The sequence below is a fragment of the Oncorhynchus keta genome, chromosome 7 (assembly GCF_023373465.1).
Source record: "Oncorhynchus keta strain PuntledgeMale-10-30-2019 chromosome 7, Oket_V2, whole genome shotgun sequence".
NCBI classification, from domain to species: domain Eukaryota; kingdom Metazoa; phylum Chordata; class Actinopteri; order Salmoniformes; family Salmonidae; genus Oncorhynchus; species Oncorhynchus keta.
This window is the reverse complement of record NC_068427.1, coordinates 26,250,790-26,274,068: the sequence shown is the minus strand read 5'-3', so window position 1 is coordinate 26,274,068 and position 23,279 is coordinate 26,250,790. Positions and strand designations below refer to the sequence as shown.

The following is a 23,279-nucleotide window of genomic DNA, read 5'->3' as shown; positions in this document are numbered from 1 at the left end:
CCTCCTGTTTTCCGTGAATAGGAAGACTTTTGTACACAACACACACACCAAAACATATCTTGTCTCAGATCCCAGAGAAATCTCTTAACATCCCTAAAGAGAAACCCTCATCTTGGCAAACGTTATCTTAGAGAAGGTTTCACTGATCAACCAGAAACTCTTCCCATATCTCATTAAATAAACCCAGACAGGATGTATGATGAATAAGTAATGAGACAATGTATAGAGGATCAAGACACACTGACCCCATCCGTAGTCACTCCGAGTCCAAAGACAGCTACCATTGGCTTGACCATGTTCCAACCTCCAGTCCCCACTCCAAATGGTCATTAGATCCCATCAGTAAGGACCTTTGGGCAGGTGGATCAGATAACCGTCAGATAATTAAGGAATTTAAATCCCATTCTGCACGTCACCAAACGGAAAGAGAGATGTATCAATCTGTGGGTTTAACAATAATAAAACACCCTAATCCCCCGACTAGAGCTGTCTCTTTCACTCACCCAGGACTTCCAATGCCCATTAAAATAAGGCACAAAGCAGGACAAGCCTTTCTTTCATAAAACTGCCCAGATACAAGTGAGATTGGCCACTGTTGCTTGCTGCTCTATGTGGAATTGAGGATTGTACATTGCCTGGTTTATAGTGCAATCCATTTAGACTCTGGTTGGTGCTGGTTTTGCAGCACCAACCTAAATGTTGTTAGTATACCTGTTACTGCTCACAGAGGATGCTGTTAATCTCTCTTTTCTAGGTGGTTAATTGCCGTATGTATGTCTCCATTGGAAAACATTAATCATTTGGGTCACACTTTATTCAGATTGTCCCGTATAGGGGATCTACAGATGGTTATACTATCAACAAACTATCTGTAGATAAGCAACTGCTTACTAACGTTAGCCAGCTAGCTACAATTCGTAACATATAGTACTCTTTGCTAATTCTTACCTTATAATACGAATTTTAATTCATATGATATCGTACGAAATCGGTGATGGACATCCACATATTAATACATACCACATGAAACGTAATATATCAAACTAAATGGAGTGTCTCAGATTTACTTACAGAATAATATGAAGTGCTCTGAGACCTGGTTGCAGGCAGCCAGCCAGCGAGTGTCAGGTGATGAAACATTCTAGAAAACTATTGTCTGACAACAAGATGTTCTGGCACACAACATCTGTGTGCAGTCCCTCCTGACCTGAGCACTTCCATGTCCATACCTTTTTATGGACAGCTTTCAGGGGAATTTTACTCGAAACACAGGAATTTGGATCATTAACAACGCTAATTTGAATTTATTTTTGAAAATGTTGTATTCCTCATTCATATGACATATTGAAAATCAACTCGCGCCCTCCAGTTCTTAATGGTGCGCTTGCGCGTATAGGTAACGGGAGCTATCCAAGTGCTGAATCTGAAGAGGCGTCCACTTGTCTCCATTCCAGCAGTGGACAGTGTTCAACGCAAGGAAAGATTATGCTTCAACGCCGCTATATGTTTTTCAGAACATACATCTGTTTTCAGTGAGTTTTTGAATGAAAGTGAGAACGCCTCATTGACGACTCGGCGAATTGTGTCAGGTCACGACGTTTTTTTTACAGGTTCTTTTTTGGCGGCAATGACTCAGAATTTATGATTCTGGGAACCAGTGTTTCATCAAACTAAACTATGATCCTACGGACTGGAATGCCACCTGCGTATTCTCTGTGTGCCACGAGAACACCCGACTGCGCTTTGGTCAGAAATAAAGCGATATTGCTGCTTGGATTGTGTGTTTGACCAGCATTCACATATGGAAGAAATAAAGAAGTGAAGAAATAAAAAATCAAGAGGAATGAATCGCCCCTTTATCAAAGTCTTGACTGCTTTATTTGCATGTTTAATGGAGACCAACAACAGCAGGTAGGTGAATGGCTACGTTATTGGCCATTTAACATAAACAAATAAAACTATTCCAAATCGAATTAGATACTTTCTTGGATGTATGTATATGTAGTCTATTCAACTGTAATTTTAATCGTTTGAAAAGGCAAAGTGCGTTGCTATTAAAACAAAGTTTAGCAAATGTAATATGAACCTACCTAAAATGAACACATTATTTCCTCATGGACCTCAAAGTTCCAATGTTACTAATGGAAGGTAGAAATCATACAGCTTTAATGTTCAGTCATTGGACTGAAAATATAGCTTAGGATGTGTAGCCAAGCTAATCACTGCCTCTAACTCTGTGGGCGTTGTCAAAACGTTGTGAAATTATAGTAGCCTATGCCGGAGTGACTTATTTCAAAATGGGCATAGCCAATAGGTATACAATGAGGAGAGTCACGATGCCAATTCTCCATTACAGTAACGAGAGGCTTATTGCACACCTTGTCTGCCAATATGTTCCACACTTGTAATTCTCCATAATCATAGAATTTGAATCGCATTTGTGCTTATCTTAATACCTATTCAGGCCAGGATCATCTTAGGTTGTGTTTAAATAGAAATGTTTTCACCACACTTTGGACTAAGTAGGTGTTTTTCATTTGTTTCTCACAGGGTGGTGGATGCCAAGGAGCATGAGTCCAGATCAGGATCTACTACTAACTTGTCTCCCTCAGACTTTCTGGACTCATTGATGGGTAGAACATCGGGTTATGATGCACGAATAAGACCGAACTTCAAAGGTTGGTTTTTAATTGGCTTTCCTATGACTTGTTTAGTGTGGATTACAAAAAAATTGCATAAAATGCATCTGGAATTATCAGTGTATCCACCTATATGGCTGTATTTAATTTTCTAAAGTATTGACATCCCTTACATATAATGATGTAGGTGTATACATTCTCAACTGAACACACCGTCAACAGTCAACAGGGCATATTGTGAACAATGTATACATTCTCAACTTAAAAACCCATCAATTGTAAATAAGGCCCATTATGAACATGAATTATGTATTTGTCTATTGATGAAACCCACCCCTTAAACCCTTAAATATTTAAAGAAGAATGGCTATCAATCACATTTGTAGACAGTGACATCCTCATCCCTGTAGGATTTATGGGATTGAGCTATCGAACATGAAGGGCTCACACCAGAACCAAGCAGTAGGCTAGATATAGTTTTATATCTCAGCTCAACATCACAACACCCAATAACTATAGCTATTTCCTCAATTGTCATTTATAGTGTGCAACAGCTATATTTACCATCAGTATTCAACACTAGAAAAACAATAATGAGCTTAAAGTTATAGATGTGGGCCCCAAAACAACGATGGTGCCACAGTGACAGCCACAGATGAGGGATTGGTTCCCTCTGGCTAGACTGTGGGCTGTTGAGTTCCTCTATTGTTGTGTTGTGGTGAGGGGGAGAGACACAGCATCTGTCACTGTGATGGAGCTGAGTAAGGAGAGGGAAGGGAACTCATTGGTGGGGCTCAGGGAGCAAGTTGGCATTTATTGTCATGAATCTTGCCCTGGAGGCAGCTCTACAGAGTGGTCACTAGCTAGCACAGCCACAAAGTCATACAATTAATTTAAACCTAACCTTAACCACACTGCTATGTCTAATGCCTAACCTTACATTTTTGTTTTCATTATTTTTACAATATAAGTTCTTCCTCCAGTGCAAGATTCATGACAATAAACGTCAACGGCAGGCAGGGGCACACCCCAGACAGGGAGGCAGGCAGGGGCACACCCCAGACAGGGAGGCAGGCAGGGGCACACCCCAGACAGGGAGGCAGGCAGGGGCACACCCCAGACAGGGAGGCAGGCAGGCTGGGTCAGGAGGGCTGGGAGACTAGTGGTGGAACAATGCTGAAGAGAAGGCCACTGTGAGGAGAATAGCACAGGAAACCCAGTCTGAGATTGGTCAGTAAGACTCAGCCTCAACCCAGAAACATTGGCCCAGATCTATCCACTCTGTCTGGGAGAATGGAAAACAAGTGTAGACAAGACCTCAGAAATTGACTTAAGATTAGGGGAAGACTTGTCTGTTCTGAAAAGCAGAAACAATTTTAATCAGTATATGGATATGGGAGAATGTTGGAGTAGAGGTGAAAAAAAAAGTCTGGAGTGAAAAACATGATCTTACCTTGTCTGGTAAATTGATGAAGGACAGAGTCTCTGGCAGATAGAGAATTCCAGTCTAATGAGGTGTAATACCACACCAACACATGCGCATGCACGAACACACACACACTTACAGTACATTTGCACATCCATGTACAGTATACAGAGATATACGTAGCTGATGCTAGTTTAACAATTACAAACCGTACTGTGTCACACTATTCCCCACAGTGCTGCTGGAGCCTGACCTACATTTCCTTGCCGAGGTTGTTGTGCAGAGTTATTCCGTAGAAATGTTGTTACTGACATTAAATGTAGTTGCCCGACTACAAACAGAGGCAAATATTAATACCACCACGTCACATTGAATATTGATGAATACACAGGGGAAGGGCACTGTGCTCACATCTTAACTCAGAGACCAAGATTTGGCGCTGTTTTAACGGGTCTTTGCTGTCTGAGGCTGCTTGGTGAACTCATGTCAGTGAAGGCTGCTTGGAGAACTCATGTCAGTGAAGGCTGCTTGGTGAACTCATGTCAGTGAAGGCTGCTTGGTGAACTCATGTCAGTGAAGGCTGCTTGGAGAACTCATGTCAGTGAAGGCTGTTTGGAGAACTCATGTCAGTGAAGGCTGCTTGGAGAACTCATGTCAGTGAAGGCTGCTTGGTGAACTCATGTCAGTGAAGGCTGTTTGGAGAACTCATGTCAGTGAAGGCTCTTTGGAGAACTCATGTCAGTGAAGGCTGTTTGGAGAACTCATGTCAGTGAAGGCTGCTTGGAGAACTCATGTCAGTGAAGGCTGCTTGGAGAACTCATGTCAGTGAAGGCTGCTTGGAGAACTCATGTCAGTGAAGGCTGCTTGGAGAACTCATGTCAGTGATGGCTGCTTGGAGAACTCATGTCAGTGAAGGCTGCTTGGAGAACTCATGTCAGTGAAGGCTGCTTGGAGAACTCATGTCAGTGAAGGCTGCTTGGAGAACTCATGTCAGTGAAGGCTGCTTGGAGAATTCATGTCAGTGAAGGCTGCTTGGAGAACTCATGTCAGTGAAGGCTCTTTGGAGAACTCATGTCAGTGAAGGCTGTTTGGAGAACTCATGTCAGTGAAGGCTGCTTGGAGAATTCATGTCAGTGAAGGCTGCTTGGAGAACTCATGTCAGTGAAGGCTCTTTGGAGAACTCATGTCAGTGAAGGCTGCTTGGAGAACTCATGTCAGTGAAGGCTCTTTGGAGAACTCATGTCAGTGAAGGCTGTTTGGAGAACTCATGTCAGTGAAGGCTGCTTGGAGAACTCATGTCAGTGAAGGCTGCTTGGAGAACTCATGTCAGTGAAGGCTGCTTGGAGAATTCATGTCAGTGAAGGCTGCTTGGAGAACTCATGTCAGTGATGGCTGCTTGGAGAACTCATGTCAGTGAAGGCTGCTTGGAGAACTCATGTCAGTGAAGGCTGCTTGGAGAACTCATGTCAGTGAAGGCTGCTTGGAGAACTCATGTCAGTGAAGGACGTTGAGATGACACAGGGTTTACTATTTCCTACTATTCTTTTCCCACTGTTAATGTATTTACCAGTCATTCTGCCACCAGTCCTCAAAGATATCAGCATAATGCTTGTGATACTAAATTAACTGTTCTGTTTGCATGTGCCACTGTTTAATGCCAGTGTGTGTGTGTGTGTGTGTCAACGTGTCTCTCGGTTTGTCTTTCAGCATGTGTTTTTGTCTGTCCTTTAACCCAATCCAGTAAAACATTTGTTGTCATCCTTATTGATTTAGTGAAGTCAGTATTTCTGAACGATACCACTGTTTGTTGAATAATGATTCTGCCATTTTTTTTTACCTGGTCTTATTACTGTACCAGGCCTGCTTTTGAAGACAAACACTTGGTGATGAGATTAGTCAACGACTATCTGTGGCTTTATGACTTGCATGGCGTGCTTAGGAGAACAACATGCCTTTCTTATGTTGACAGAAATACATACAGCCCATATTTTGGTGATAGATACATTATTACACTAAAGTTACGCCCAACAGATATTGCACCACTATCTTCCTCAACCTCCCTCACCTCTATTTGCTAAAGCACCCCCTTGCAGATGGCACAGGATAATTAAGGGCTAAAAAAACGTATTGACTTTTTCTTGTCACCTCATTCTCACTCCATTTCACAGGTCCCCCTGTAAACGTTACATGCAATATTTTTATCAACAGCTTTGGGCTCGGTCACAGAGACCAGCATGGTAAGTGTCCCGAACGTCTTCTTGCTTTACCTCTTCCCTGTCAAACATGTCAATGTGCTATCTGTCCTCCAACCTGCAGGTCCCCCAGTTAATGTTACCTGCAACATATTTATCAACAGCTTTGGTTCTATAGCAGAAACTACAATGGTGAGTTGGAGTGTTGTGCTTGGTCATGTTGTCTTCAGCCTGGCTATTTTTCTCCTCTGGAGTTTAAGATTTAAATCATCCAATCCAAATCATTTCTTTGCTGTTCATGAGCTAATTTTCATTTTAGTTTATGGATGTTTTCAACATTTACTTCTTCATGTGCGATGATTCACTTTGTCCTATCCCCTTAGTCTACTGGCAGCTCCAGGGGGCAAGTATAGCACACTATACTCAAGGCAATATTGGATTGCTATTCCCATGACACTCCCTTGTACATGTGTTAAGTTAGTTCTGTTTTAATCATTTACACAGTGAATGCAAGCACATCATTCACTTTAATTGCAGCCAATAGCTGTAGGTGTGAGATTTAAGCAGATTGATCGGGTGTAATATCTCAAGACATGCAACTGCCCAAGGGGTAAACAATAGCAAACCTAGAATACGCATTGAGATCCCATTCAATAGTTATATCGCAATGACGGTATTTGCCAGCTGAGCTGGGGTTCAAACATTTGCCCACAATTGTTCAATACCTTGTCACACATAAGCATACACATCTGGGACTGCCAATAGACTGTTGACCGCAAATACACTACTGCCTACCAAAGAGGTCTGTTCTGAAAGGGAGAGAAAAGGCATCTCATCTGATACGGTCTGTTCATCTGCAATCGAGCTTCTTAAAACCTGCATGAGTCAATACTAAATGCATCTTCAAACTTCAATGTACTTTCTGCTTCTACTTCCTGGGTCACCCAAACATCATCTATCTCCTATTATGGCACTTCAGCAATAACAGAGGAAACTGATCATATGGAGCAAGTAACTAAGTTAGACTGATGGCTGCAATTTTTTGATGGCTCTTTACAACAAATTTGTATCTACTCTTAAAATGTCATTTGGATTTTAGATGATGGTATTGCGCTGTGATTTACAAACATACAAATATGTATTGAAATCCATGTATTGCATCCATTCATTCATGCTATTATTTATCATATTACAATTCTATGTAAAACAAATAATTGAGCAATTTCTCCAGTTAAGGTTGTGGTCGTCCCACAGTGTCTGTATTCTATTACCATTGATATTAATATTAGTATCATTGGTGCAATATTAGGTGCCAAATGTAATGCTGCATGTCACTACGATGGAACCAAAAACCTGAGGCAGGCATTTGGCCAACATATTAAGAGGTTAATGTTGTTTTGTATTAGTAACACTATCATTCTAAATATGTAAAAGTCCACAGCAAAATAATGTTTTCATGAGTAAGTGACCAGTCATTGACCAGTCCCAACATATTCTAGTCATCAAAAGTAGAGGACTGTATATTTAATGGGGATAGACAAAAGTAGTTAATATGTCAAAATAAAGCCGTTCTAAAGCTGATTTCACTATTTACTCAAGGATTACAGAGTGAACATCTTCCTGCGACAGAAGTGGAGAGACCCTCGGCTGGCGTACAGCAAATACCCAGACTCCTCTCTGGACCTGGATCCGTCCATGTTGGATTCTATCTGGAAACCTGACCTGTTCTTCGCCAATGAGAAAGGTGCCAACTTCCATGATGTCACCACAGACAACAAGCTCCTGAGGGTCTTCAAAGATGGTACCGTCCTGTACAGTATCAGGTCAGATGTGGAGCATGCATTGAATGTTGGACTCAACTCTATTGATTGGGGAAATAAGTGAAATAGGCTGGCGAGATGTAGAACAAGGTCACGCAGAACATTTCCTGTTGGAAACATCCAAACAAAGAAAATATTCAAATCCAGTGAAATTTCAGCAGACAGTCAACGTTAGTCTACTTCCAAGCCCTTAACGCACATGTAATTACTTTTGTAAGAAACATCAAAGACTACCTCTCTGGTTTCATGGGACTCATCTCAATAAAGCATTCCTTTACCTGGAGGAATTGGCTGCAATATGGTCTCCACTAAGAGTCTCCATAGACACAAACTACTTGAGTAGCCAAAGGCTACAGGGAATTTTTCTCCAAAGATGTTTAGAATACGTTCAGGGACGGAGTATGGAGAACAAAAGCCGCTCATGTAGGCTATTAATTTCCACTGGGCATTTGCTTCATCCCTAGCATTGCATGGGATCAGTAAGACGGAATCACTTTGCTGTAGATGCAGCCCACTCGTAGTAGATGAGACATGGGTAACTTTCATACAATAGCCTCCTCCTACAAAAATCACTACTACACTTACATTACATAAAATTTCATTTCATTTCAATATCACTTCAGTCACACAACTCAGCCTCAGATTTAAACCTCAAGGGAACGGAATAATGCAGCTCAATTTTGTCCATTTGGAGAGCTGATTTAGGCGGGGGTGCCCAGGTGTGGAGGGAGGCAGGAGGTTCTGAGAGAACAGATGAAAGGTGGTTAGCCACTCGCTCCATTCATGAGAGAAGAGATGAGAGAGAGAGCAGACTGCAGACGACAATACATCTCAGACGCAATAACTGTCCAGTAATGAAAGTGTGATAAGAACCTGCTGAAGGGAATCCCACATGCTGTGTGGGAGGAGGAAGGAGAAAGAGCATTGACTGCAGGAGAGGAGTATATGTTTATCACATACTGTACACAGTATCAAATCAAATAACATTTTATTTGTCACACACACATGGTTAGCAGATGTTAATGCGAGTGTAGCGAAATGCTTGTGCTTCTAGTTCCGACAATGCAGTAATAACCAACAAGTAATCTAACTAACAATTCCAAAACTACTGTCTTATACACAGTGTAAGGGGATAAAGAATATGTACATAAAGATATATGAATGAGGGATGGTACAGAGCAGCATAGGCAAGATACAGTAGATGGTATCGAGTACAGTATATACATATGAGATGAGTATGTAAACAAAGTGGCATAGTTAAAGTGGCTAGTGATACATGTATTACATAAGGATGCAGTAGATGATATAGAGTACAGTATATACATATGCATATGAGATGAATAATGTAGGGTATGTAACATTATATTAGGTAGCATTGTTTAAAGTGGCTAGTGATATATTTTACATCATTTCTCATCAATTCCCATTATTAAAGTGGCTGGAGTTGAGTCAGTGTCAGTGTGTTGGCAGCAGCCACTCAATGTTAGTGGTGACTGTTTAACAGTCTGATGGCCTTGAGATAGAAGCTGTTTTTCAGTCTCTCGGTCCCAGCTTTGATGCACCTGTACTGACCTCGCCTTCTGGATGATAGCGGGGTGAACAGGCAGTGGCTCGGGTGGTTGTTGTCCTTGATGATCTTTATGGCCTTCCTGTAACATCGGGTGGTGTAGGTGTCCTGGAGGGCAGGTAGTTTGCCCCCGGTGATATGTTGTGCAGACCTCACTACCCTCTGGAGAGCCTTACGGTTGTGGGCGGAGCAGTTGCCGTACCAGGCGGTGATACAGCCCGCCAGGATGCTCTCGATTGTGCATCTGTAGAAGTTTGTGAGTGCTTTTGGTGACAAGCCGAATTTCTTCAGCCTCCTGAGGTTGAAGAGGCGCTGGTGCGCATTCTTCACGATGCTGTCTGTGTGAGTGGACCAATTCATTTTGTCTGTGATGTGTATGCCGAGGAACTTAAAACATACTACCCTCTCCACTACTGTTCTGTCGATGTGGATAGGGGGGTGTTCCCTCTGCTGTTTCCTGAAGTCCACAATAATCTCCTTAGTTTTGTTGACGTTGAGTGTGAGGTTATTTTCCTGACACCATACTCCGAGGGCCCTCACCTCCTCCCTGTAGGCCGTCTCGTCGTTGTTGGTAATCGAGCCTACCACTGTTGTGTCGTCCGCAAACTTGATGATTGAGTTGGAGGCGTGCGTGGCCACGCAGTCGTGGGTGAACAGGGAGTACAGGAGAGGGCTCAGAACGCACCTTTGTGGGGCCCCAGTGTTGAGGATCAGTGGGGTGGAGATGTTGTTGCCTACCCTCACCACCTGGGGGCGGCCCGTCAGGAAGTCCAGTACCCAGTTGCACAGGGCGGGGTCGAGACCCAGGGTCTCGAGCTTGATGACGAGCTTGGAGGGCACTATGGTGTTGAATGCCGAGCTGTTGTCGATGAACAGCATTCTCACATAGGTATTCCTCTTGTCCAGATGGGTTAGGGCAGTGTGCAGTGTGGTTGAGATTGCATCGTCTGTAGACCTATTTGGGCGGTAAGCAAATTGGAGTGGGTCTTGGGTGTCAGGTATGGTGGAGGTGATATGGTCCTTGACTAGTCTCTCAAAGCACTTCATGATGACGGAAGTGAGTGCTACCGGGCGGTAGTCGTTTAGCTCAGTTACCTTAGCTTTCTTGGGAACAGGAACAATGGTGGCCCTCTTGAAGCATGTGGAAACAGCAGACTGGTATAGGGATTGATTGAATATGTCCGTAAACACACCGGACAGCTGGTCTGCGCATGCTCTGAGGGCGCGGCTGGGGATGCCGTCTGGGCCTGCAGCCTTGCGAGGGTTAACACGTTTAAATGTTTTACTCACCTGGGCTGCAGTGAAGGAGAGTCCTCATGTTTTCGTTGCAGGCCGTGTCAGTGGCACTGTATTGTCCTCAAAGCGGGCAAAAAATGTATTTAGTCTGCCTGGGAGCAAGACATCCTGGTCCGTGACTGGGCTGGTTTTCTTCTTGTAGTCCGTGATTGACTGTAGACCCTGCCACATACCTCTTGTGTCTGAGCCGTTGAATTGAGATTCTACTTTGTCTCTATACTGACGCTTAGCTTGTTTGATAGCCTTGCGGAGGGAATAGCTGCACTGTTTGTATTCAGTCATGTTACCAGTAACCTTGCCCTGATTAAAAGCAGTGGTTCGCGCTTTCAGTTTCACGCGAATGCTGCCATCAATCCACGGTTTCTGGTTAGGGAATGTTTTAATCGTTGCTATGGGAACGACATCTTCAACGCACGTTCTAATGAACCTGCACACCGAATCAGCGTATTCGTCAATGTTGTTATCTGACGCAATACGAAACATCCCAGTCCACGTCATGGAGGCAGTCTTGGAGTGTGGAATCAGCTTGGTCGGACCAGCGTTGACAGACCTCAGCGTGGGAGCTTCTTGTTTTAGTTTCTGTCTGTAGGCAGGGATCAACAAAATGGAGTCGTGGTCAGCTTTTCCGAAAGGAGGGCGGGGCAGGGCCTTATATGCTCCGGATAAATGGATTCCAGTTTGCAAAGAGTCAAATAAAGTTCGTTCAGAGCCATCGATGTGTCTGCTTGGGGGGGAATAATATACGGCTGTGATTATAATCGAAGAGAATTCTCTTGGTAGATAATGCGGTCGACATTTGATTGTGAGGAATTCTAAATCAGGTGAACAGAAGGATTTGAGTTCCTGTATGTTTCTTTGATCACACCATGTCTCGTTAGCCATAAGGCATACGCCCCCGCCCCTCTTCTTACCAGAAAGATGTTTGTTTCTGTCGGCGCGATGCGTGGAGAAACCCGCTGGCTGCACCGCCTCCGATAGCGTCTCTCCAGTGAGCCATGTTTCCGTGAAGCAAAGAACGTTACAGTCTCTGATGTCCCTCTGGAATGCTACCCTTGCTCGGATTTCATCAACCTTGTTGTCAAGAGACTGGACATTGGCGAGAAGAATGCTAGGGAGTGGTGCACGATGTGCCCATCTCCGGAGTCTGACCAGAAGACCGCCTCGTTTCCCTCTTTTACGGAGTCATTTTTTTGGGGGGGTCGCTAGCTGGGATCCATTCCGTTGTCCTGGTTGAAAGGCAGAACACAGGATCCGCGTCTCGAAAATCATATTCTTAGTCGTACTGATGGTGAGTTGACGCTGATCTTACATTCAGTAGTTCTTCTCGACTGTATGTAATGAAACCTAAGATGACCTGGGATACTAATGTAAGAAATAACACGTAAAAAAACAAAAAACTGCATAGTTTCCTAGGAACGCGAAGCGAGGCGGCCATCTCTGTCGGCGCCAGAAGTATTCACCATGGCATACATTGTAGGGAGCTTGTATTTAAATCTTGAAACAGTAAAAATTAGGTTCCATATAAGATTTGTACTTTTACATTACATGCATCTATTGAGTGAGGTATAGAACACAATAATGTAATAAGCCAGTATCTACATAATTTATATAATTTATTTGTACATTCACAAAGAATGCCTGCACAGTTGACTCCTTACCTTTACATGTCTCTTCTTCAAAGGTTGACTCTCATTCTATCTTGTCCAATGGATCTGAAGAACTTTCCCATGGACATGCAGATCTGTACCATGCAACTGGAGAGCTGTAAGTGACTGCTCCTTACATCCCACATGGTAAAGCACATGCAACATGGTTTGTAAAAATGCAATAACCTCTCATACATCTTTGCTGTATTCAATAATTCCTCAGTTGGCTACACCATGAATGACTTGATCTTTGAGTGGGAGAGCAAGGACAAAAATCCGGTGCAGGTGGCTGCAGGGCTGACCCTCCCCCAGTTTATCATGAGAGATGAGAAGGAGCTGGGATACTGTACCAAAAGCTACAACACCGGTCAGAGAACCACACACACACACTGTACACACACACATTCACATACATTCTCAAGCACACACCACACCTCTCACCACACCATCCCTGATCTGAGGTGTCAGTGTGTTTTGTTCTCCAGGTAAATTCACCTGCATTGAGGTGAAGTTCCACTTGGAGAGACAGATGGGTTACTACCTGATCCAGATGTACATCCCCAGCCTCCTCATTGTCATCCTCTCCTGGGTCTCCTTCTGGATCAACATGGACGCCGCGCCCGCCAGGGTAGCGCTAGGCATCACCACTGTGCTCACCATGACAACCCAGAGCTCCGGCTCCAGAGCCTCCCTTCCTAAGGTAATATTGTTAACCCAAGCAGGGTGAGTGGACAATCTGATGGAGGAGAGAGGGATACTGGGTCATGTTCAGATCAATCAATATTCTATTTCCTACTCATTTTCAAAGTCGTAAATAATCAGATATTGCTCATGAAATGTAAATATGCCTAAAAAGAGAAGACCTTTAAACATTACATTATCACAATATATTGAAGAAATGTATTTAACTTGTTAGAATAGTGATTTAGGTGGTGATATAACATGACTAAATTAAACAGTAGTGTATACACAGCGACAGTGCACTGTCAAAGACTAAATTGCTATTCACACTTACACTAGCAAGAGGCCTCCAGTGTGAGTCATCTCTTGAAGATCAATAATTTCCCTACACATTGAACCACACATGACCACGGAGGGCTCGGCCACGGAGGGCTCGGCCACGGAGGGCTCGGCCACGGAGGTCTCGGCCACGGAGGGCTCGGCCACGTCAAAGAGGCCCGCATGAAAGAAACGCTGATAAATATTAAGACAGGACTGTGAGAGGCACAGCAACAAAAGCTCAATATGCCTAAAGAGCACTCAACAACGTTGAGTTGTTTTCTCTCCATGCAAATGACCTGTCATTTTGAGAGACAGACGAGGTCATTGTAGGATGAATAAGAGGTCATCCTTCAGATTCTAGCCTCCATCTCACATCCGGCTGGGAGATGAAGGCTTCAGCCTAACTGCTACTGTTTCCTTTATGTTACCTTGGTAATTGAAGCAGCAATTATTTCCTTCCAGTGCTATCGCTGAAATCACTCATATCAATTTCAGCTTTGAAAGTTTAAAGCACTTGTTAGCAAATACCACCCCTCTAATTATGGTGATTTAGAATTTACATCAACTCCGATTAACATAACAAAGCACAATGAGGGAAGATAATAATCCCATTGAAATGTTAATTGACCGATGCATCATGACGCCAGGACATACAAGGATTATGCAGTCCCAGTAAACTATTGTTTGTTTGTTTCTTGTCACAGGTGTCCTATGTGAAGGCCATTGATATCTGGATGGCCGTGTGTCTCCTGTTTGTATTCGCTGCCCTACTGGAATATGCTGGGGTTAACTTTGTTTCCAGGCAACAGAAGGATTTACTTCGCTTGAGGCGAAGACAGAGGCGGACTCACAAGGTAAACAGTCTAGTCTTGAGGAGCATCCCACTGGACACATGCTGCTTAAATCAACGTTGTTTCTACTCCATTTCAATGAAATTACGTTGAACCCACGTGGAATAGACATTCAATTGACGTCTGTGCCCAGTGGGATTGCCGTTAGAACAGTCACTGCAAAGCCCAGACTCATTACCCATTTTTAAAGATTGGGTGTTCCACTCCAGTATTTTTTAATTGCTATTGAAGAGATGGGGAGAGACAGGCAAGACTGAGAAAATGTGTGTTGAAAATGCAATATGGGACCAGGATTCGATCAATCCCTCGCTTACACAGGCTTACATGCACCAAAGGCAGGCGGTGCAAGTAACTGCTACACCAAATTCCAGGGCCTCATGGCTGATCATATGAATGGTGTCTTTCAAAAGGAAGGGTGACATGATGAAACTGGGCTGAATGAACATTTAGGGCAGTCGGAGACTTGTTGACTGAAGTGTGTCAGGTTATCTAAGGTTATCTAAGTGTGTTCGCTTGTTGTTGCTGCTGCAGCAGAGGGAGGGAGGTAGGGAGGGTGTATCTGGGAGACATTCAGCTGTGTCCCCAGTGTTAATGAAGCAGCTGTAGATGTCGCCTGGAGGCATCCTCAGGTAAAGGGTACAACACCTGAGTCACGGGCCAAGAAAAGGACGCAAGAACATGGCTACTGGCCATACACCACAATGTCATAGTGTGTGTGCACATGGGAGTGTGTCTGAAACTCTTTCTCTCCATTGAACAGAAGCAAACTCACCATGGTTCTGCCTTTGTTTCGTTTCACCAGGATGATGACATGAGGGATGGCCGCTTCAATTTCTCTGGTTACGGCATGACTCAGTGTCTGAAGGATGGGTCGGCTGTTAAAAACGCCATCTCAAACCCCAGCCCAGCACCACCAACCCCTAAAGAGAAAGAGGTGATAAGAAAAAGGTTTGTGGACAGGGCCAAGAGGATTGACACTGTGTCCCGAGCAGCCTTCCCTATGGCCTTCCTCCTCTTCAACATCTTCTACTGGATAACATACAAGGTCATCAGGCATGAGGACATTGGCATGCAGTCAGGGTAGTCGCTCTCGCCGGCAGGTTTTACCTATGGAACCCTCATCTCTCTCACTCTAATTTTACTGAATGAGAAATGATTGGACAGCAGTGAGGCTACTTTATGTTGTGGGACTGTACATGGAGGAGAGGCACAGTGATGCTGGGGGTGGTGGTGTTCTTTCAGGGACAATTGATAGGTGTTCAAGCAAAATCGAATAGACTAATGCACATGTTTTAGATGAACAAGTGGTGAGGCACAGATATATTCCTATGTGTTAATGCATCCTGGAGATTCTACTGGGTTTTTACTCAAGTCACAGAGCAATGATGTAAAAAGGTGGACCACATTTTATGAGACAATACTGCCTTTGCATTTGTGCAACCTTGCAATGGAGCAACATTCCATGCATTTGTATGTGCAGTAGTCTGGGCTTTAGGGTTAGACTTTTGTGTGGTTTTCATATGAAGGTTGATTTAGAGCAGTTTTATACAATTGTACTGCAGTTCCTCACTGTTTCTACAAGCAGCAGTTCTATACGAGCACAATGTATACACACACGTTTTACTATCCTTGTGGGGACCAAACAATTGATTCCCATTCAAAATCCTATTTTCTCTAACCCCTAAACCTAAACCAAACTCTGACCTTAACCCTAACCCCAAGACTAAGACTAAAACAGTATTTTTCCTTGTTGGGACCGGCAAAATGTCCCCACTTGATTGAATTTTCCTCGTTTTACTATCCTTGTGAGGAGTTCTGGTCCCCTCAAGTATAGTAAAACCAAACACACTATAAGGCCTACATGTGTGAAGAGATTAAATCCAGATTGACAGTTAGAAACTGCATTTTTAAAAGCCTTAGATATCATGGATTTGGAGATAAATGGTAGGCTTCCCTATCTTCCCTATCTTTCACAAAGCACCGTCTCTTTTCACTCAGCTGTCTGTCAGAAATGAATGCACTTATTTATTTAAAACTCAGTAAAATTTTGCCTAAAAGGTAGTTTGTATTTTCCACTCCCCTTCAACGTACAGTTGAAGTCAGAAGTTTACATACACTTAGGTTGGAGTCATTAAAACTCGTTTTTCAACCACTCCACACATTTTTTGTTAACAAATTATAGTTTTGGCAAGTCGGGTAGGACATCTACTTTGTGCATGACAAGTAATTTTTCCAACAATTGTTTACAGACAGATTATTTCATTTATAAATCACTGTATCACAATCCCAGTGGGTCAGAAGTTCACATACACTAAGTTTACTGTACCTTTAAACAGCTTGGAAAATTCCAGAAAATGATTTAGAAGCTTCTGATAGGCTAATTGACATAATTTGAGTCAATTTGGGGTGTACCTGTGGATGTATTTCAAGGCCGACCATCAAACTCAGTGCCTCTTTGCTTGACATCTTGGGAAAATCAAAAGAAAATCAGCCAAGACCTCAGAAAACACATTATAGAGCTCCACAAGTCTGGTTCATCCTTGGGAGAAATTTCCAAATGCCTGAAGGTACCACGTTCATCTGTACAAACAATAGTACGCAAGTATAAACACCATGGGACCACGCAGCCGTCATACCACTCAGGAAGGAGATGCATTCTGTCTCCTAGAGATGAACGTTCTTTGGTGCGAAAAGTGCAACTTAATTTCAGAACAACAGCAAAGGACCTTGTGAAGATGCTGGAGGAAACAGCTACAAAAGTATCTACATCCATAGTAAAACAAGTCCGACCTGAAAGGCCGCTCAGCAAGGAAGAAGCCACTGCTCCAAAACCGCCATAAAAAAGCCAGACTACGGTTTTCAACTGCACATGGGGACAAAGATCGTACTTTTTGGAGAAATGTCCTCTGGTCTGATGAAATAAAAATACAACTGTTTGGCCATAATAACCATCATTTTGTTAGGATGAAAAAGGGGGATGCTTGCAAGGCAAAGAACACCATCCCAACCGTGAAGCACAGGGGTGGCAGCATCATGTTGTGGGGGTGCTTTGCTGCAGGCAGAAGGGATGGTGCACTACACAAAATAGATGGCATCATGAGGGCGGAGAATTATGTGGATACATTGAAGCAACATCTCAAGACATCAGTCAGGAAGTTAAAGCTTGGTCGCAAATGGGTCTTCCAAATGGACAATGACCCCAAGCATACTTCCAAAGTTGTGTAAAATGGCTTAAGGACAAAAGGTTCAATGTATTGGAGTGGCCATCACAAAGCCTTGACCTCATCCTATAGAACATTTGTGGGCAGAACTGAAAAAGTGTGTGCGAGCAAGGAGGCCTACATTTACATTTACATTACATTTAAGTCATTTAGCAGACAAACCTGACTCCGATACACCAGCTCTGTCAGAAGGAATGGGCCAAAATTCACCCAACTTATTGTGGGAAGCTTGTGGAAGGCTATCCAAAACGTTTGACCCAAGTTAAACAATTTAAAGGCAATGCTACCAAATACTAATTGAGCGTATGTAAACTTCTGACCCACTGGGAATGTGATGAAAGAAAAAAAGCTGAAATAAATCACTCTACTATGACATTTCCCATTCTTAAAATAAAGTGGTTATTCTAACTGACCTAAGACAGTGAATTTTTACTAGGATTAAATGTCAATAATTGTGAAAAACTGAGTTTAAATGTACTTGGTTAATAAGGTGTATGTAAACTTCTGACTTCAACTCTATATCAAGTCATCATCATTACATACATGTTATCTCATCTATTTCATTATTCAACGTATCATCACTATTTTCAAACTCCATCTTTTGCATTTCATTTTCTTCTTGTTCTATTCTTAAATATGTCACATGGGGTACATGACAAACTTCTGACCTACAGACAATATCCCACTACTCAATATTCCCTTTTTGCCAATTAATTTGTTTGTATCACAGATAAATATTTAGAGTTGGGGTGTACGTTTTGTAGATTTAATTGTAATGAAATGTTTATTGTAATGAAGGCAGATGATATGTTTTTAAAAACTGAGATTTCTATTCTACTTCTTAAGATTCCTCTGGGGACTGCTGAATGCATTCCCTCTTTGGGCAGTACGTATTACAGTTAACATTGTATACTATTCAGCATTGCCACTATGAAGGATATCCTCGTAACACAATGGTACAGAGCAGCTATTGGTCCTTGCACTCCTGACATACTACAAGGAAAGTATTTTCTTGAATGCTCAGTGTTTCCCCTATTTGCATTTAGCAGCGGCTCAATGTAGATGTATAGATGTATTCCCCAGAAGATCTCATCCCCGCGCACCGCAGGAAGACCTCCCCCCTACTCTGCCAACGCTGCTGAAAGAAGTCCTAGGGGAAACTAATGCTGATTCTGAAAAAGGTTGTTTAAGAAACTGTACATCAATAAAGTTGAGTGTGCACCACATATGCCCTCTCCCTCATCATGGTAGTGTGTTGTCCCATCATCAAACAGACTGTCAGAACATCACATGATGTGTACCGTATGGAACTAGCTGATCACATTTTAGAAGAAGAAGTATGATGCAGACTACAGAGTTCAATATGTCTAGTGGGATGGCAACAGGGAATCATTACCCATAAATAATGATTAGAGACCAACCAAGAAAAATCTAGTAAAACAGACATCTCTATGGTGACTTGGGACAAAGTTAAGAGGAGAAAAAACAACAACTGTCCTTTCTTCTTACCTGGCCAATGACTCAGGGTGACTGCTGAAGCCTGGCTGGGCTCTCTTTATATCCAGGTCGCGCCGTGTGACACAGAACTGGGGCGACAGCGGGCTTCCGCTAATGTAGGATAATGGACCTCACGGTGTGTTGGCGAGACATCACAGCAGGTAGCGTTTACCTGTGTGGACACCACCTGAATAGAAAATGCCAGAGTGGCTTCACTGCCACGGCAAAAACATTCTATTAGACATACACCTGGGGCTAAGTGGTAGCACCTCCTAAACGGTCTTCACTCAGTGCAATTGTCTCCGAAGTTGTTTAATGTGAAAACCATGGAAATCACTGCTGCCCAGAGAGAATCATGTTATGTTCCCTGACACCAAATGACCATGTGAATCATCTTAATTAGACAGAAAAGATAACATTGCTCTAATGTATATTGGACTTACCTTTCCCACGAGTCAATTCACTGGACCTTATTACCATGCTGGAAATGAATGCGAGAGATCAACATTGAGCCACATCCAACACAAAGTGTGCTATTGGAGATGATTGATTCTATCAAAGCAAAATAATGCATACAACTGTGGTTGAGTGTTTCACACCAGGATTCCAAACCAATTCATAATGTTAATAGTCTACAAATAATACCTCCCATTTACTGTAGGTGACACTTTGTCATTATTGGTCTAAAAGGCAAGGATGCAGTCTTATTGAAATAGCCAGTCAGTGACAGCTTAGAAAAAAATACAATTATTTTCAGAATAAAGAGTAAAAATAGATAGCATCTTAATTGTCTCAGAGAGAAAATACGACTTCCAATCGTTCATTAGGCTTCTAGACGGTCTGGGAGGGAGAAAAAAAATAAATTACAGGGTTTCCATAGCAACTGCACAGAAATGGAAAGGCCAGTGTGTGGGGAAAGTGGGGATTGATTGAGTTTGAAAACTGGTGGATCATTTTGTCACAGAATATATATTTAGTCTTTCTCCTCTTTAAAAGGCTGGGAGAAGAATATTTTGACAAATGAAAACTGTTTTATGTTATTCCAGTGATTAAACCAGCCTTATAGATGACCACAACAAAGCTATTATCATTGTCATCCAACTTAAACCAATGTTAACCCATTATCCTGTCTGGAACAGCAAAACAGCCCCCCCAAGTCTATACAAACTAATTAACAAAACCACTTAATGTCAATTCAATTCCCACCTTTAGAGGTTCGACACAGAGTTAAAACCCAGTGCTACTACTGTAGATGGGGACGCTGCTGATATTACAGAGTATTGATCTCAGTTCCTTTGTCATGGCTCAATATAGCTAGTCTATAATCAATGAGACTGAACTGTCTGTACATGCTTTAATTCCCCTCCAGGCCTTCCAAGACTGGTTTCCCTGCTCTTAGGAATTTTTCAAAGCACAACAATTCTATCATTCTAAATCCCTACTCCAAAGTGCATATATAAATATCCCTTTTTAATCACCCTTTTTACTGCTCAGAGAAATGGTTTCTAACAAGAACTGATAAACACTGTTTATGCTCCTAATGGGACATGTACATTTAGAGGAATTAGACTGAGCAACCCTACACTTTGAGTCAGGCATGTCCCATCAGTCAGAAGAAAAATAATATGTGTTAGGATGTGATAAGGAAAGAATGCAGGGGAGTCGCTAAATTTAACAAATACCATAATACATGATTGATATTTGATAAAGTCACGCAATTGGGATTTACGTCTGAGATCAACTTTAAAAGTGTATGTGATGGTTCCATTCAACACATTACTGGGAAGTGCTTTTAAGAGTATTTATTTTTTAGACTATCTGCATAAGAAATGTTGTATTTAGAAAACTGCAAGTGTGCCACTTGGAATTGTAGTCAATAAACACAGGGTGAGAGAGTACTTCTACGACTACTAGTCAAGGCGAAGTCGAAATACATCTTCAATGTAGAGACACTTGGTATAGTTGTGCCTACTTCTCTATTGTAATCAATAAGCCTATGTATTTCCACATAGATTTGACAGAGTCACGGGCATTTATTGGGATGACTCATGTACTGGAGGGTAGTCACTAGCTGGCACAAAAACAGTCATACAATCTGATTTGAAACCTAACCCTAACCACACTGCTGACCGTATGCTTAACCATAAATTAAAGGGATACTTTGTGATTTTGGCAATGAGGCCCTTAAACTTCCAGTCATTGTGCTAAAGCTAGTTAGCATTGGTTTGTGAAACTACTTCTAACTTCCTTCATACTGGACAAAGTCATTAAAATGGTATCCAGAAGTTCATCTAACACTGGGGAATTAGATAAAGTGCCTATTGCCAAAATCCCGAAGTATCCTTTAAAGACCAAAACGCAATTTTTTGTACTTATTTAGCCAATTTTGACTTCGCAACTGGCCCATCTAGTGTAAATCCCTCAGCTCTGCCTCTAGGACAAGATTCATCCCAATAAACGTCAACCTGCGACATAGTCCTGCAGCGAGAGGAACCTTAGTCAATAGATATAGTAACCAAGCCAGGAGCAGAGCGATCAAGGTTGACCTGTCACTCAGAATCAACATAACAATGACTTCTCTCCACCAACAACACTCATCATTGTTGGTGTTAACATTACCAGAACGATGCCTCTGGAAACAGTCAATCAAGTATCTGGGGCTTGTTTGTCCCTTAATAGATTATTAAATTATGATTCATGTTCAGCAACATAAGAATTCCAAAAAACTGTACAAGATGGAAACTAGGCTACATGTTGTCTTGTCAACGGATTTAAATCTGTAATGACTGGAAAATTGCCTTCATGTCTTTAAGGCCAATTCCACCAGTTTTCAAACAAATTTTCATATCCAGAACAATACCAGTGTCTACATATGTGAAAACAGCACATATCTACATTTTGTAGAAAAAAAAGTAAAAAAGTTCTACCCAATGACATTTTAAAAACAGTGATTTTCAAACACTACGAGATTCAGAGTGACGTGTGGAGAAAGAAGATACCCTCCCTCTGGACTCATTGCAGATTTTGAAAAGCAGTTTTTCTGCTTATCTTTTTTAACCACAGATCATAAAAACATGCCATTTTCACATATGTAGACTTTGGTATGGTGCTGGAGATGAGTTTGAAAAGTGGCAGAATTGCCCTATAATTACCTTCAAACTACACTGACCAAAAATATTAAACGCAACATGTGTTAGTCCCATGTTTCATGAGCTGAAATAAAAGATCCTAGAAACTTTCCTTTTCTCAGATTGTGTGCACAAATGTTTCCATCCCTGTTAATGAGCATTTAATTTTTGCCAAGATAATCCAGATGTGGCATATCAAGAAGCCTTAAACAGCATGATCATTACATTGCACCTTGTGCTGGGGACAATAAAAGGCCACTCTAAAATGTGCAGTTTTGTCACAACACAATGCCAGATCTCTCACGTTTTGACGGAGCGTACAATTGGCATGCTGACTGCATGAATGTCCACCAGAGCTGTTACCAATGAATTTGGCAGTACGTCCAACCAGCCTCACAACCGCAGACGGTACGGCGTCGTATGGGCGAGCAGTTTGCTGATGTCAACGTTGTGAACAGTGCCCTACGGTGGCGGTGGGGTTATGGTATGGGCAGGTATGAGCTATAGACAAACACAATGACATTTTACCGATGGCAATTTGAATGCACAGAGACACTGTGACGAGATCCTGAGGCCCATTGCTGTGCCATTCATCTGACGCCATCACCTCATATCCAGCAATTGAAGAGGAGTGGGACAACATTCCAGAGGCCACAATCAACAGCCTGATCAACTCTATGCAAAGGAGATACTGACTGGTTTTCTGATCCAACAGATGCATTTCTGTATTCCCAGTCATGTAAAATCCATAGACTAGGGCCTATTTAATTGATTTAAATTGACTGATTTCCTTCCGTGAACTAACTCAGTAAAATCTTTAAAATTGTTGCATGCTACGTTTATATTTTTGTTCAGTATATTTTGGCTTCGGAGAAGAGGCATATGCAAGCTTCATGCCTGGTCCTCGTCTGCAATGACATTCCTCTGTCAGGAACCGCATTCTTCATTCTGATGAAAACACATGTGGATCGAGGGCAGATGCCCTGCAGTCATC

At 42.4% G+C, this 23,279-nt stretch overlaps 1 protein-coding gene across 1 annotated transcript; it reads left to right on the top strand.

The window, feature by feature from the left end:
* Positions 1-1,324: 1,324 nt before the first annotated feature.
* Positions 1,325-19,060, top strand: glra2 (glycine receptor, alpha 2). Its single transcript, XM_035773782.2, has 9 exons — positions 1,325-1,911; positions 2,551-2,678; positions 6,382-6,449; positions 7,857-8,080; positions 12,622-12,704; positions 12,810-12,953; positions 13,072-13,286; positions 14,293-14,442; positions 15,242-19,060. Exons 1-9 carry the CDS (start codon positions 1,844-1,846, stop codon positions 15,521-15,523), a joined length of 1,362 nt encoding a protein of 453 aa, XP_035629675.1. The 5' UTR covers positions 1,325-1,843; the 3' UTR covers positions 15,524-19,060.
* Positions 19,061-23,279: the final 4,219 nt, after the last annotated feature.